We start from the raw sequence: 13,921 nt of genomic DNA, 5'->3' as shown, positions 1-13,921 counted from the left end.
TAAACCCGCGCATGCCCAGAGGCGAGTTATGAGACGGGAGCGCTCGTTCAGGTAAAACTACCATCCATAATGGAGTAAGCACATTCATCACGCTGTAACAGACAAAAAAGCGTGAATCGTCTTTTACTAACAAGGAATCAGCTAAAAGCAGCCCAAAGGCGAATAGAACTTCCCCTTTAGAGTCCCGTCGTACGTGTTGTACGTCACTGCGCTTTTTTTATCATTTTTTAAAAACGATGGTGTGTGGGCAACATCGCTTTTAATGATGAAGTTGGAAAAACATCGTTTTTTTGACATGCCGAAAAACGACCGTGTGTACGCCGCATAAGGACTAGTAAGCTGCAATAGATCACATCTTTTGGTCTAGATTTACACACTTTATGTAACATTCCCTGTCCAAGTCACACTCTTGTGTGAGAGGGATGTTCAACGCAGATTAATGAAAAATGGAGGCAGTCTGACCTGAAAACCAGTGTTAATTTCATCTACACAAATATTTTCGTCTACTAAACTAGTATTAATTTAGTCTACGAAAAGATTTTAGTAGAGGAAAGTAACACTGGTTTTCAGGTCAGACTGCCTCCATTTTTCATGAATCTGCATGAAACATCCCTCTAAATACAACTAAAATTAAAACAATTGAGATGACTAAAACTAAAATGGTATTTTAGTCAAAAGACTAACTAAAACTAAATCCAAGTTTGATGTCAAAATGAACACTGCTGAAAACCCTATGATTAGTGTAATGAATCCAGATAAACTGCATTTGTCAGATTTAAGTAAATCTAAGCCCTAACTGGGTGTTTTTTAGTTTGTATAATTAACAATTGCTGTGCCTTTTTTTTTCCTATAAATCACGGTCTTCATCTTTTTTTTTTTTTTTATATATATATCCCATTTCCCACCTCAGTGCTGCTGATCACTTTCTTTTCTGGTCTCCATCTACTTGCTGCAATATCAGCTGCACATCATTGATCTGGACTGGCTTCCTGGTGGCAACAATAGCGGACCACCACGAGGAGCGCATGTGGCATGGTCACAACGCAGGAGAACTGGGAGACAGCTGTTCCTCAAAATCAAGTTGAACAAGGACCTTCATGGAAGAACTACCACATTTATTGTAAGCTGCAGATTTAAAATCAGCTTTTGAAATTACATTAACATGTTAAAGCTCATATGCAATTTTAGCGATTGGGTTTAGATTTAATTTAAAGGAATCGACAGGAGGCAAGACACCTGTGCGATTAGGCTCCGATGGAAGTAGCCTTATGCCCCAAGCTGCTTCTGTGCCAATGTGATGAGACAAATTTTTGGAAAAGTCAAATGACTGCATGTGGTAACCAGTCAGAAGCGATTATTCATTATCATTGTGCGAGTGACAGAATGAAGGTGAGCATCTTGTTGAGTGTTATGGGCAAAGGCCTACATTTCACCAGTCTGAATGAGAGCTCTATTACAGTACTGGAAGCCAACACATGTCCCTCATACAATGTGTGTCTACTGAACATGTCCCTCATACAATGTGTGTCTACTGAACATGTCCCTCATACAATGTGTGTCTACTGAACATGTCCCTCATACAATGTGTGTCTACTGAACATGTCCCTCATACAATGTGTGTCTACTGAACATGTCCCTCATACAATGTGTGTCTACTGAACATCTACATACATTCATCTGATGTCTGGCTCACCTGAAATCTGATATTTCTACGTTGGTTGGATCAGCCTCTAGATTAGGACAGTATGCAGGCCCGGACTGGCCATAGGGCAAACCGGGCATATGCCCGGTGGGCCGCGGCCGCCGGGCCGCTGTTCTTGCTTGCGGGGCCAAGGCAGGCTGCTCTTTAAGCCTGCGCCGGTCCTCCGACCTTTCCGCGGCCGCCCGGCTGCCAGTTCAGCCTCAGGCTCAGCCTTCGGCATCGGCAACAGCAGCAGGACGTAAACAAGAAGGGGGAGGGACTAGAGGAGACACCGCTCCACGGCCGCCAGTGAAGTTCAGCCGTTGGTATCGGGGGCGTGACCAGGAAGGGAGAGGAGCCTGCTACAGCATGTTCTTTCGATGGGATCTCTCAGAAAAAAAGTAAGTACGGCCCCTGTAACCTGAATAGGAGGAGCGGTGGGGTGGCTGTATTTAGAAGAATCATTCTCTCCATCGTCCTCCCGCGGTCTCTGAATGCCTGCTTTTGCTCCTCTCCCTCTCGCAGGCATTCAGGTACTGCGGGAAGAAGATGGAGAGAATGATTCTTCTATATGCAGCCAACCCACCGCTCCACCTATCCTGCTTATCTCTGTTGCCCCCACAGTGCTCTCTACCCCCCTCCACAGTGCTCTCTAGCCCCCCCAGTGCTCTCCACCTCCCCCATGCTCTCTGCTGCCCCCCGCCTCTCTTCCTGTGCTCTGCACCTCCCCCTGTGATATCCACCTCTCCCTGTGCCCTCCACTTCTCCCCCCAGTGCTATCCAGCCCACCCCCCCTGTGCTCTCCTCCTCCCTCCTGTACTCTCCACCTCCCCCCATGCTCTAGGCTGCCCCCTTGCTCTACGGTGTCCCCCTGTGCCCTCCCTACATGCTCTACGGTCTCCCCCTGTGCCCTCCGCCTCTCCCCCTGTGCTCTTCACCTCCCCAGTGCTCTCCAGTGCTCTCTAGCCCCCCAGTGCTCTCCACCTCCCCCCATGCTCTCCACCTCCCTCCTGTGCTCTCCATCTCCCCATGCTTTACGCCGCCCCCCTGTGCCCTCTGCCTCTCCTCCTCCCCCTGTGCTCTTTACCTCCCCCCAATGCTCTCCAACCCCCCTTCTCTCCACCTCCCTCCTGTGCTCTCCACCTCCTCCCATGCTCTACGCTGTCCCTCTGTGCCCTCTGTCTCTCCCCCTGTGCTCTCCACCTCCCCCTTTGCTCTTTTCAATTCCCCCTAATTCTCTCCAGCCCCCCCAGTGCTCTCTATCACCCCAGTGCTCTCCAACCCCCCCAGTGCTCTCCAGCCCCCCTTCTCTCCACCTCCCTCCTGTGTTCTACACCTCCCCCCATGCTCTACGCTGCCCCCCTGTGCCCTCTACCTCCCTTCATGCTCTACGCTGCCCCCTGTGCCCTCTGCCTCTCCCCCTGTGCTTTTTTCAATTCCCCCTAATTCTCTCCAGCCCTCCCAGTGCTCTCTATCACCCCCAGTACTCTCCAGCCCCCCCTTCTCTCCTCCCCCTGTGCTCTCCACTTCCCCCATGATCTACGCTGCCCCCCTGTGCCCTCCGTCTCTCCCCCTGTGCTCTCTACCTCCCCCATGCTCTACGCTGCCCCCTGTGCCCTCCGCCTCTACCCCTGTGCTCTCCACCTCCCCCTGTGCTCTTTTCAATTCCCCCTAATTCTCTCCAGCCCCCCCAGTGCTCTCTATCATCCCCAGTGCTCTTTATCCCCCCAGTGCTCTCCAGCCCCCCTCTTCTCTCCACCTCCCTCCTGTGCTCTCCACCTCACCCCATGCTCTACGCTGCCCCCTATGCCCTCCATCTCTCCCCCTGTGCTCTCCACCTCCCCCATGCTCTATGCTACCCCCCAGTGTTCTCTAGCCTCCCCAGTGCTCTCTAGATTTCCCAGTTCTCTCTAGCCTCCCCCTGTGCTCTCCAGTGCCCCAGTGCTCTTTAACACCCCAGCCCAGTGCTCTCCACCTCCCCCCATGCTCTACGCTGCCCCCCTGTGCCCTCCGTCTCTCCCCCTGTGCTCTCCACCTTCCCAATGCTCTACGCCTCCCCCTGTGCTCTCCACCTCCCCCCATGCCCTCTGCCTCTCCCCCTGTGCTCTCCACCTCCCCCTGTGCTCTTTTCAATTCCCCCTAATTCTCTCCAGCCCCCCCAGTGCTCTCTATCCCCCCCAGTGCTCTCCAGCCTCCCTCTTCTCTCCACCTCCCTCCTGTGCTCTCCACCTCCTCCCATGCTCTACGCTGCCCCCTATGCCCCACCGTCTCTTCCCCTGTGCTCTCCACCTCCCCTATGCTCTACGCTGCCCCCTGTGCCCTTTGCCTCTCCCCCAGTGCTTTCTAGCCCCCCCCAGTGTTCTCTAGCCCCCCTTTGCTCTCCACCTCCCCCATGCTCTACGCTGCCCCCTGTACCCTCTGCCTCTCCCCCAGTGCTCTCTAGCCCCCCAGTGCTCTCTAGCCCCCACTGTGCTCTCCACCTCCTCCAATGCTCTACGTTGCCCCCTGTGCCCTACGCCTCTTCCTCAGTACTCTCCAGTTCTCCATTGATCCTAACCTACCCCCTGTGCTCTCCACCTCCTCCCATGCTCTCTGCTGCCCCACCCCTGTGCCCTTCGCCTCCCCCCAGTGATCTCCGCCTCCCCCATGTGCTCTTCACCCCCGTGCTCTCCTGCCCTCCCTGTGCTCTCTGCCCCACCCTATGTTTTTGCTTCCCCCTGTGCTCTCCAACCCCCCACTCCCCGTGCTCTTCAGACCCCCATGCTCTCCGGCCCCCTTGTGCTCTCCTCTTCCTCCCTGTGTTCTCTGCCTCTCCCCTGTGCTCTCTGCCCTCCCCCATGCTCTTCATCTCCCCCGTGCTCTCACCCTACCCAATTTTCTCAAGGGTCTTCCCTGTGCTCTCTGCCCCCCCTGCTCTTTCTCTGTCCCCTTGCCCCCTGCACCTTTGCAGGGTTTCCCCCTCCCCTTTCCCGGGGGATCCTTTAGGATGGAGAGTGGGGATGGGCCGGTTAAGGTGTCATGGGCTGCTCATTCCAAAATGCCCGGGCCTATTTTTTGTCCCAGTCCGGGCCCGACAGTATGTAATCTTTTTAACAGCCAAGTTTACCTTTAAGGAATAAAATAAATGCACATATTTTTGCAAAAGAAAATGTGTTTTCCTACAAGAGCTTGCAAAGCATTGCACCCACACTCGGTGGAACACGGGTGCAATGCCAGGATCCTGCACTCCCTCCAGCTTTCTGCCCATACCCCTATACAGGCTTTCAGCTGGAGGAAGAGTAAATGGACTATGAGTGTGCTGCTGATCAGCTCGATCATAGGACATTGAGATCATACAAGCTCTGTTGAACCCTGCACATTTTTTGGGGATAAGTCGCAAATTAAATTTTTATTAAGGACTCCTTTTTTGTAATGCAGAGAGCATGAGATTTATCAGGGGGTTACCTCCTTGGTTATCATCTAACAATCAGGTAATTCTTGTTCTAACAGATAATGTTTTATCTTTATTTTCTGCATACCCGTTTGCTTGGCTTGTTTTACTTCACTTAAAAAGACTGATGAGAGTTTTTTTTTTACAGCTATTGGTTTAACGAGACAGTATTGGGTGATGTTTCTTTATCTAGTTCCTTGGAAAACTGGCGATTCAAATTTTGAGTCATACTGCATATTATGTATAAGTAATAGGGATCGACCGATTATCGGCAAAATTTACTTTTTTGAAGTATCGGTAACAAACGTACCCGATATTGCTTCAAGGGGTTTTAGGAGTGGACACCCCCCTCCCTCTCTCCACCTTCCGCCACTCGCCTGGGCTCTCTTGTCCCACCAGGAGGCCCGAGCAACCAGCCGGCACGTCTACTGGCTGGCTGAAGTCTCCGATCTAGATATGAGTGAAAGTTTCTCCTAAGGGCTGCCACCCCTTTTTTTTTTTTACTTTTGTTGCCGAATTTAACAAAGTGTAAAAAGAAGTATATTTATTGCTATATATGCAGCATGACTGCATTGCAGTAGTAAATTAAAAGGGGTTACTTGGTCGTTAAAGCGGAGGTTCACCCTAAAACAATTATATACCATTACATTCAGCATACTTCCGACATCTACAGTATGCTGTTTTTTGTTTTGTTTTTTGCCGTACATACCGTTTCATTGTTATTTTCCCCCTGGCTTCCAGGTTCTGGCTCCCGCAGGACTGGGCGTTCCTATTCAGAGGTTAGATGATTGACTTGAAAAACTTCCCCTGGCGCATAAGGCGCGTCACCAGTTTTCCGTAACTAGCTGACCTGCGAGTCGGCTCTATATGGCGCCTGCGCAGTCAGCTCTACACGGCGGGCGCAGGCGCCGTATAGAGCCGACTCGCAGGTCGGCTAGTTACAGAAAACTGGTGAGCCGCCTTATGCGCCAGGGGAAGTTTTTCACCAGACGTCAATCGTCTAACCTATGAATAGGAACGTCCAGTCCTGCGGGAGCCAGAACCCGGAAGCCGGGGGGAAAATAACAATAAAACAGTATGTACGGCAAAAAAAAAAAAAAAGCATACTGTAGATGTCGGAAGTATGCTGGATGTAATGGTATATAGATGTTTTTTAGGGTGAACCTCCACTTTGAAGTCCCTTTTAAACGACATGTCCATCCAAGACTACCTGGTCCACAGGGTGACAATGCTTCTGTGTGTTTTTACTGTAGAATAAATAATTATACCATGTTAAAAGGAAGCTGAGAAATACCAGATCTATTGACAGGGCAAAAAGGTAACCGGGGCAGGGACCCAAAAAATGTGTTAATGCTAGTAACTGACTAGCGTAATTTTTCTGTTTTTATTTATTTTATTTTTTTTAAATAAAGATTATCCACTTATTATAGAAACACCCCATAATTACACAAACCACTGACATGATACATACATACATACAGTAGCAAAAAAAAGTTCTGAACAACATTGGTCCACTTTTATAGTTATTACTGTTCACTTTTCATCCATCACTTTGGTACAAAGCAAACACTACCAGTTCCTGCAGATAATTATGACATCATCACCAAATATCACTACATGTGACCTTCAGTGATGGAGCGGGGGAATCATCATTAGAGCTTTTATCAACCATTTACAGTTTAAGCACACGCCAAATGGATCCGGACAATTCTCCAGCACTGCAGAGAATACATAATTAAGTATCACAGAGCAACAGGGCAGGAGACAAGAAAAGAAGTACTGCTGAGTAATGCACAACATTACCTGTAATAAGCCATCCTACAGAGCTAAGAAACTAAGAACGCATTACTGCGATCCACTAGATAATACACTCTACAGTTATGCTGTCCCAGCAGAACTGAGAATGACAAACTAGAATAGGGAATTAGAAGAGTAAAGAAAGATAAATATTACTTACAGACAAAGAATATTCAAACAACGGGGAGAACTACATACTTCCTATTTGTTTTGTTTCTAATTAGAGATTAGTAGTTTCAACAAAGTGGAAAACTGTTTGGTGCTGTCCTACTGCCAGGACTGTCTTGTAATACAAAATAACTCTGGTGACATTGCATGTAACACGATGACAAGATGTAACAGATGTGACAAGAATAAGCAATGACAATTCTTCAGGGTTTCTTTTGAGAACGGTGCCAATAGTTAGGATTTGCAGTAGCCAATAGAAACCAGATGTCAAAGTACAGTCCAGTGTATGAAGATTTCTTACTCAGTACCGCGGCTTACTGCACATCGCTGTTACTCTGATAGAGATTAGGGCATCACATAAGGATACAACCAATGATACACAGGCATTTTACATAGCACAGCTTTTCCACTTATCCGTGCAAGTGTGAAAAGCCCTCTAATGCTACCGATGCCAACACATTGAGGCTAAAGGGAGCACCTCTTATTACTATGGATACAGTTGTGCATTATATATATATATATATATATATATATATATATATATATATATAGTCCTCATGTAATCAGGACTATTTTATGGACTTTTACACAGACTTATATCCTTTAACCCTCTCATACCAAGTTTTAACAAGCAGCATTTCCCCTCTAGCTGGTCATATTGCTCTGTTCTGTCCCCAAACACATTCCTGACAGCAATAAAACCCAGTAGGAGACTAACTCAAGCCATTCATAGATGGTTTGAATCTTAGCCGGTTCAGCAGGAATCGGACAATATGTAAATGATCTATGGGCAGGCTGTCTATACCCAAGTCAATAATCAAAGTGTTCTCCCATCAGGGACTGCTTCCTGTGATCCTTGTCCCCTTACCACGGGGAACACAATAGCTCTGCGGGAGGAATTCCCCAATCAAAACTGATTGAAATTTGCATCATCTATGGACTTCCTAACTATTCAATATAAGTATTACTTTCTTTACTGCATTCAGTTCCCAATGGTACAAACACATTAAGTACATCATTCCATATTCCTAGCTGCTCAGTAATATTAGCTACTATGTCCGACAGGGTGGCCCTCCCTGGAGCATGGCCACCCAACAATGGAGCTAGCAAGGATGGCTGATTTGATAGCAGAGGTGAGGCATGTCAACTGAGGGGAAACACCCTATACACCTATCCAACATTGCAGCTAACATTACAAAGCATCTAATGCCCTGTACACACGATCTGGCTTTAGCCCGACCAAACTCACATCGGAATTCCATTGGAGGAAAAGAGAACATGTTTTCTATGTAATCTCCGATGGAATTCATCAGAATTTCCAATGGAATTTCTCCAATAGGGCATACACACGGTTGGAATTTTAAAAGTCCGTCTGACTTTTTCCATCGGAAATTCCAATCGTGCGTACGAGGCCTGATGCCGCGTACACACGACCGTTTTTCATGACGTGAAAATTGCAATTTTTTTGGTCATTAAAAACAACTGTGTGTAGGCTTCAGAGCATTTTTCTCAACGTGAAAAATGGGCATTAAAAATTTAGAACATGCTCTATTTTTTCTTGTCTGTTTCACGTCGTTGTATTTCATGTCGTGAAAAACGGTCATGTGTAGGCTGTAACGCCGAGGAAAAAAACACACATGCTCAGAAGCAAGTTATGAGAAGGGAAATTTGCATAATCAGCCAAAAGGGTGGCGCCAATCTAATGGAACTTCCCCTTTATAGTGCCGTCGTACGTGTTGTACGTCACCACGCTTTGCTCAAGCATTTTTTTTTTCACGATCGTGTGTATGCAAGGCAGGCTTGACAAGAATCACGTAGAGAAGAACTTTGCTTTTTTCCATGACATGAAAAATGGTCGTATGTACGCAGCTTGAGAAGTCCTATCTCATCAAGAACCAAATACTGTAAAGGAAAAAAAATAATAAAAAGAAATTGGATATTTTAACATATGTTAATAGAATTATCCTGTGTCAAAGAACCTTCATTATTTAAGTTCCCTGCTATCCCAGTGGCTCTCAGAAACAATTGATGACCTCACTTAAGACAAAGCTCCAAACACACAGCACACCATGTGCGAGTAAAATTCGGGAAGGGGATTCACACATTACACCCACCAGGAGCTCTAGAAATATCAGACACCTATATTTTTGTTCATAATGGAGTAACTTACGCCTGAAATCTCTGAAGTAGATGGTCTGTCTGTTGGGATTAAGCAGCTGGATTACGGAGTCATCATTGTTTTTGACCCGGCAGCTGATTGTTGCAACTTCTCCTTCCACCACGGTCACATTCTCCGTTTCCAGGTTCTGGCGCTCTGCTGGGATATAAAAAAAGCCGGGGGAGAAAAAAAAAGGAGAGAGAAATGAAAAGAATAAGTATTATTATTATCACCAGATAATCTTCAAATATTCAAATAATTTTCAACCCCTACATCTACCCGAAAAAAAAAAAAGATACCATGAAGTAACTACAGGAAAAAGTTCACCTCATCCCAACATGTGTCAAAGTATGCATCAAACGTCTATTTTTTCCCACTAATCTTTCATTATTTAAGAAGGTCTGTTCAGTGGGAGTCTCACAAACAGGTTCCCAGAAAAGTTGACGCTTGCTGCTGGGCACCTTTCCAAGTCCTTGCAGCAGTCTGATTGGTAAAGTGGGGAGGAGGCAGTGGCCCCCTTGTTCCAGCCACCTGTTGTGTGGTGTGGTGCAGCAAAACATTGCACTACAGAAGTTTGTCAGCCCGTCTCTTAACAATTAACAAGTATGTATTTTAAGAACTTCTCAGCATTTCTAAGCAAGGATATGAATATAATGCAAAAAAATTGCTGAGCGCGTCCTGGCAGAGACTTCACTCTGATAACATATTTAGGATCCATGAAGACGAGTTTTGTATTTCAGTGCCTGACAAGTATTTAAAGAGCACTTCAATAGCAAATCTGCATTTTGATTAAAAAAAAATTAGGGATTGTGTAGGGTTTTATAACCAAGGTATGCAGAATACCATCTCTGAACCCACAACTCATCGGACCTTGAAGCAGATGGGTTACAGCAGCAGAAGACTACAGCAGGTGCCACTCCTGTCAATCAAGAAAAGGAAACGGAGGCTATAAGTGGCACAGGCGACAATAGAAGATTGGAAAAAATATTGACTGATTGATTGATTGATTTTTGAGCTTAATTGGGCGCCAAATGCCCACTGTGAAGTGAGCGTCTAAGCCTGATCTGATGAGTCTTGATTTCAGCGGCAACATTCAGATGGTGGGGTCAGAATTTGGTATAAACATTAAAGCATGGTTCTTTTGAACAAATTTAGGCAAGTCTGAGGGCAAAAGGGGGGTCCAATACTAGCAAGGTGTACCTAATAAAGTGTCCGGTGAGTATATACATACATACATACATACATACACACACACACACACATACACACATTATATATATATATTATATAAATATATATATAGATATATATATATATATATATTGTAAGGGATTAGCTTGGTAGCGGGGGGGGGGGGGGTGACCCCCTGGATGGGTTCACTACACACTGAACGATACAGAGAAACAGCCGAAGACGGTTGAAAAGAATTTGGTTTATTCTTCCATCTTGCTGGAAACAAGTGCAAGCATCCAAACAGCATAAACAAAATCAAACATAAAATAAACCCTGGCCACTTGGGGCGTCTACCTTCACCGCACAGGAACCTATCTATGGCGTCTGGCACAGCCTACTGCTGGGCAGACACTGCTGGCCATGCAGCAGAAAAACAAATGGTCTTTTTGATTTTTATCACACAGAAAAATCAACAGCACCTCACGTCTTCAGAAGTATTTCTGTTCACTGCTCTCCTTCACTCAAAAAGCCTCAGGATGCAGCAATCAGTAGTAATCCCCTGGATTACTTTTAGAAGCCTTAATTGCCTCATTCTGAACAACTGAAGTTTTTCAACGCCCTTAAATCTTTCTGGCTGCTTCTGCAGCCGACACCTGATAATAATTGGTATATTGTCTAAACAAGGCAGAAATGTATCTCCCATCTGTGACAACACCCACAGATTTACCTGACTTCCTGTCACAATATATATATATATATATATATATATATATATATATATATATATATATATATATATATATATATATATATATATATATATATATATATATATATATATACACATACATACACACATATATATATCTATATCTACATATACACACACACACACACACACACGCATACATACATACATACACAGTGCAGTGGGAGAGTGCTGTGCCATATAAATGTATCCCTTTCCATATACAGTATATGATGGAAGAAGCACAAGGGATAGATCACACTAACTGTATGTCCCTTGTGCTGATTTTTACATCTTTGATTTTAGCTAAGCTTAGGCTTTAAACTGTACCTGTACCTTTAAAGCACAGGGTTTGCTTTAAGGACTGGGAGGTAAAATAAATAAAAATGTATACAGTTAGTCGAAAATGAAAAATAAATATATTTCTGGCCATCTATCTTGAAAACAAAAGACTTGCAACTGTGTAGTGGAACAGGAGGTTGGACTTTTTATATAAAATCAATAAACTATTGAAATTTTTTAAAAAGGATTTCATACAATAGGCCCATAGAGGCCTTCTGTCAGATGTCTAACACAAAAACAATTACAAAAGAACATGCTTGTTTCTGGCCTTGAAAGTGCTGCAAATTAAAGGACATAAACCTGATCATCAAAATGACAAATGAATGCTGCTATTTATTAAATGCATTTTAATTGCAGCTACTTTGTGTAGCAGGATTTGACTTTGTAATCCCTTAAATAGCAACAATGAGGTAGGAAGGGAAGGTCAACACTTTGTGCCAATCAGCTGTGCTAATGTGTGCTAACCAGGCAAACATGCCAACAGGAGGAGACAGCAGTGTGAGGACTTCTTATTTTTTATTATAACAGTTTGTTAAGCACTTTGCATTATAAAGGGTGACAGTTGGAATGCAATACCGTTTATTACAGAAGGAATAGGAGGGTCCTGCTCATGGAGCTTACAATCTAAAGGGGGGGCATCCCTGATTAATGTGTTTAAGGATCGCCTAAAGGCAGACAGGGTAGGAGCTAACCGGAGATTTTGAGGTATGGAGTCCCAGAGGATGGAAGAGGTTCTGGAGATGTTCTGGAGGAGAGCATGAAATTAGGTAATAAAGGGAGGTAGAGAGTAAAATGTCTTGGGAGGAGCAAAGAGGACAATTTGAGCAATATCTGCAGAGGAGGTCAGTGATGTAAGCAGGAGGTAGTGTTATGGTTGGCTTTGTATGTTGTTGTTAGTATTTAGAATTTTATACTTTGGGTCAGGCCTCGTACACACGACCGAACATGTCTGCTGAAACTGGTCCGCAGACCAGTTTCAGCGGACATATTCGGTCGTCTGTACGTTCGACCGGACAATTTTCCGGCGGATCGGACAGGTTTCCAGCGGACAAATGTTTCTTAGCTTGCTAAGAAACATGTCGGCTGGAAGCCTGTCCGTCGGACATGTTCGGTCGTCTGATTCGACGCATGCGTGGAAGCATTGACCTTCCAGGGTCGCGCACGTTGCCGCGTCATCGTCGCGGCGACGGCGCAGCCACGTCACCGCGTATTCTGTCCGCGGGGATTTTGGATTGATGGTGTGTACAACCATCAGACCAAAATCCAGCAGCGGACATGTCCGATGAAAACGGTTTTCATCGGACAGTCCGTCCGTGTGTATGAGGACTTAGTGGAAGCCAGTGAAGGGCCATGAGTCGGTTAGTAAGATGTTAGGTGTAAAGATCCATCAGCAGCAAAATTCAAGGGGGAATAGCCTATGTAAAGGTAGGCAAGTGAGAAGTGAGTTTTACTAGTCAAGGTGGGATACAACCAAGGAGTGGCCAATTTGTTTTGTGGTGTCCTTAGTTAGGAAGGGGCAAATTCTGGAAATGTTGCAGAGGTTAAGGTGGGCGAGATTTAGCCAGTGATTGGATGTGGGGCACAAAGGAGACGTCATAGTCTGCACTAACATGAAAGTCAAAGACCCTGCCACTTTCCTCAACACCCTACAGGTTCAGCGGCTGATTGAGAATTATGAAATCACGTCCATGCACACTCGCTTTGCACCTGGACACAGCCAAACAAACAGCTATTGCTTCAGAATAACAAAATAAACCTGCAACAAAGTTTGTTAAAATCCCTGCAATGTACATAGATCACCCAGATATCAATGTTTTCCTTTTTCTCTCAACAAAATTGGAGTTACCGCTATGCCTTGTACACACGATATTCCGACCGTGTGTGGGCCCCATCTGACTTTTTTCCATTGAAGTTTAGAAATAGAACTTTTTTTTTTTTTTTTATTCCGATCGTCTGTGTGGAACTCCAACAGAGAAAAAACCATACATGCTCAGAATCAAGTTGACACATGCTCGGAAGCATTGGACTTTATTTTTCTCAGCTCGTCTTAGTGTTTTACGTCACCACGTTTTGGACGGTCGGAACTTGGTCCGACAGTGTGTATGCAAGACAGCTTGAACGAAATTCCAAAGGTGTGTACAGGGCATATATTTCGGTCACCTACCTGACGTTGCTGTATGGGGCTAGGGTGTGTAAACTCAGGACTGAATAAACAGAAATAAAACATCAAGAGAAATGTGCACAGTACTGTAAGCCCCATCATTGCATTAAACTAAAGAAAAAGGGAAATCTGAAAATCCCATCAAGCACTTTGGATTGCAGCACATTGGAAACACACTTTGCACTCCCTCCTGGCCTAAAAATAAAAATGAAGTAAAATAGCAGCAATCTAAATGAATGATGATGATTTACCACAGGGTAAAA

The 13,921-nt window shown here is 45.3% G+C and overlaps 1 protein-coding gene across 7 annotated transcripts in view; it reads right to left on the bottom strand.

Moving 5' to 3' along the window:
• Positions 1 to 13,921, bottom strand: part of CADM1 (cell adhesion molecule 1) — a 427,454-nt gene that overhangs the window by 191,540 nt on the left and 221,993 nt on the right. For 5 of the 7 annotated variants that reach the window (XM_040325375.1, XM_040325377.1, XM_040325379.1 and 2 more), the window contains one exon: positions 9,247 to 9,393. In XM_040325375.1, coding sequence (XP_040181309.1) covers positions 9,247 to 9,393 — 147 coding nt within the window. The remainder of the gene's footprint in view (positions 1 to 9,246; positions 9,394 to 13,921) is intronic. The other 2 variants (XM_040325376.1, XM_040325380.1) reach the window with 1 other exon arrangement.

Source organism: Rana temporaria, chromosome 10 (assembly GCF_905171775.1).
Source record: "Rana temporaria chromosome 10, aRanTem1.1, whole genome shotgun sequence".
Taxonomy (NCBI): Eukaryota; Metazoa; Chordata; class Amphibia; order Anura; family Ranidae; genus Rana; species Rana temporaria.
This window is presented reverse-complemented; position numbering and strand designations above follow the sequence as displayed.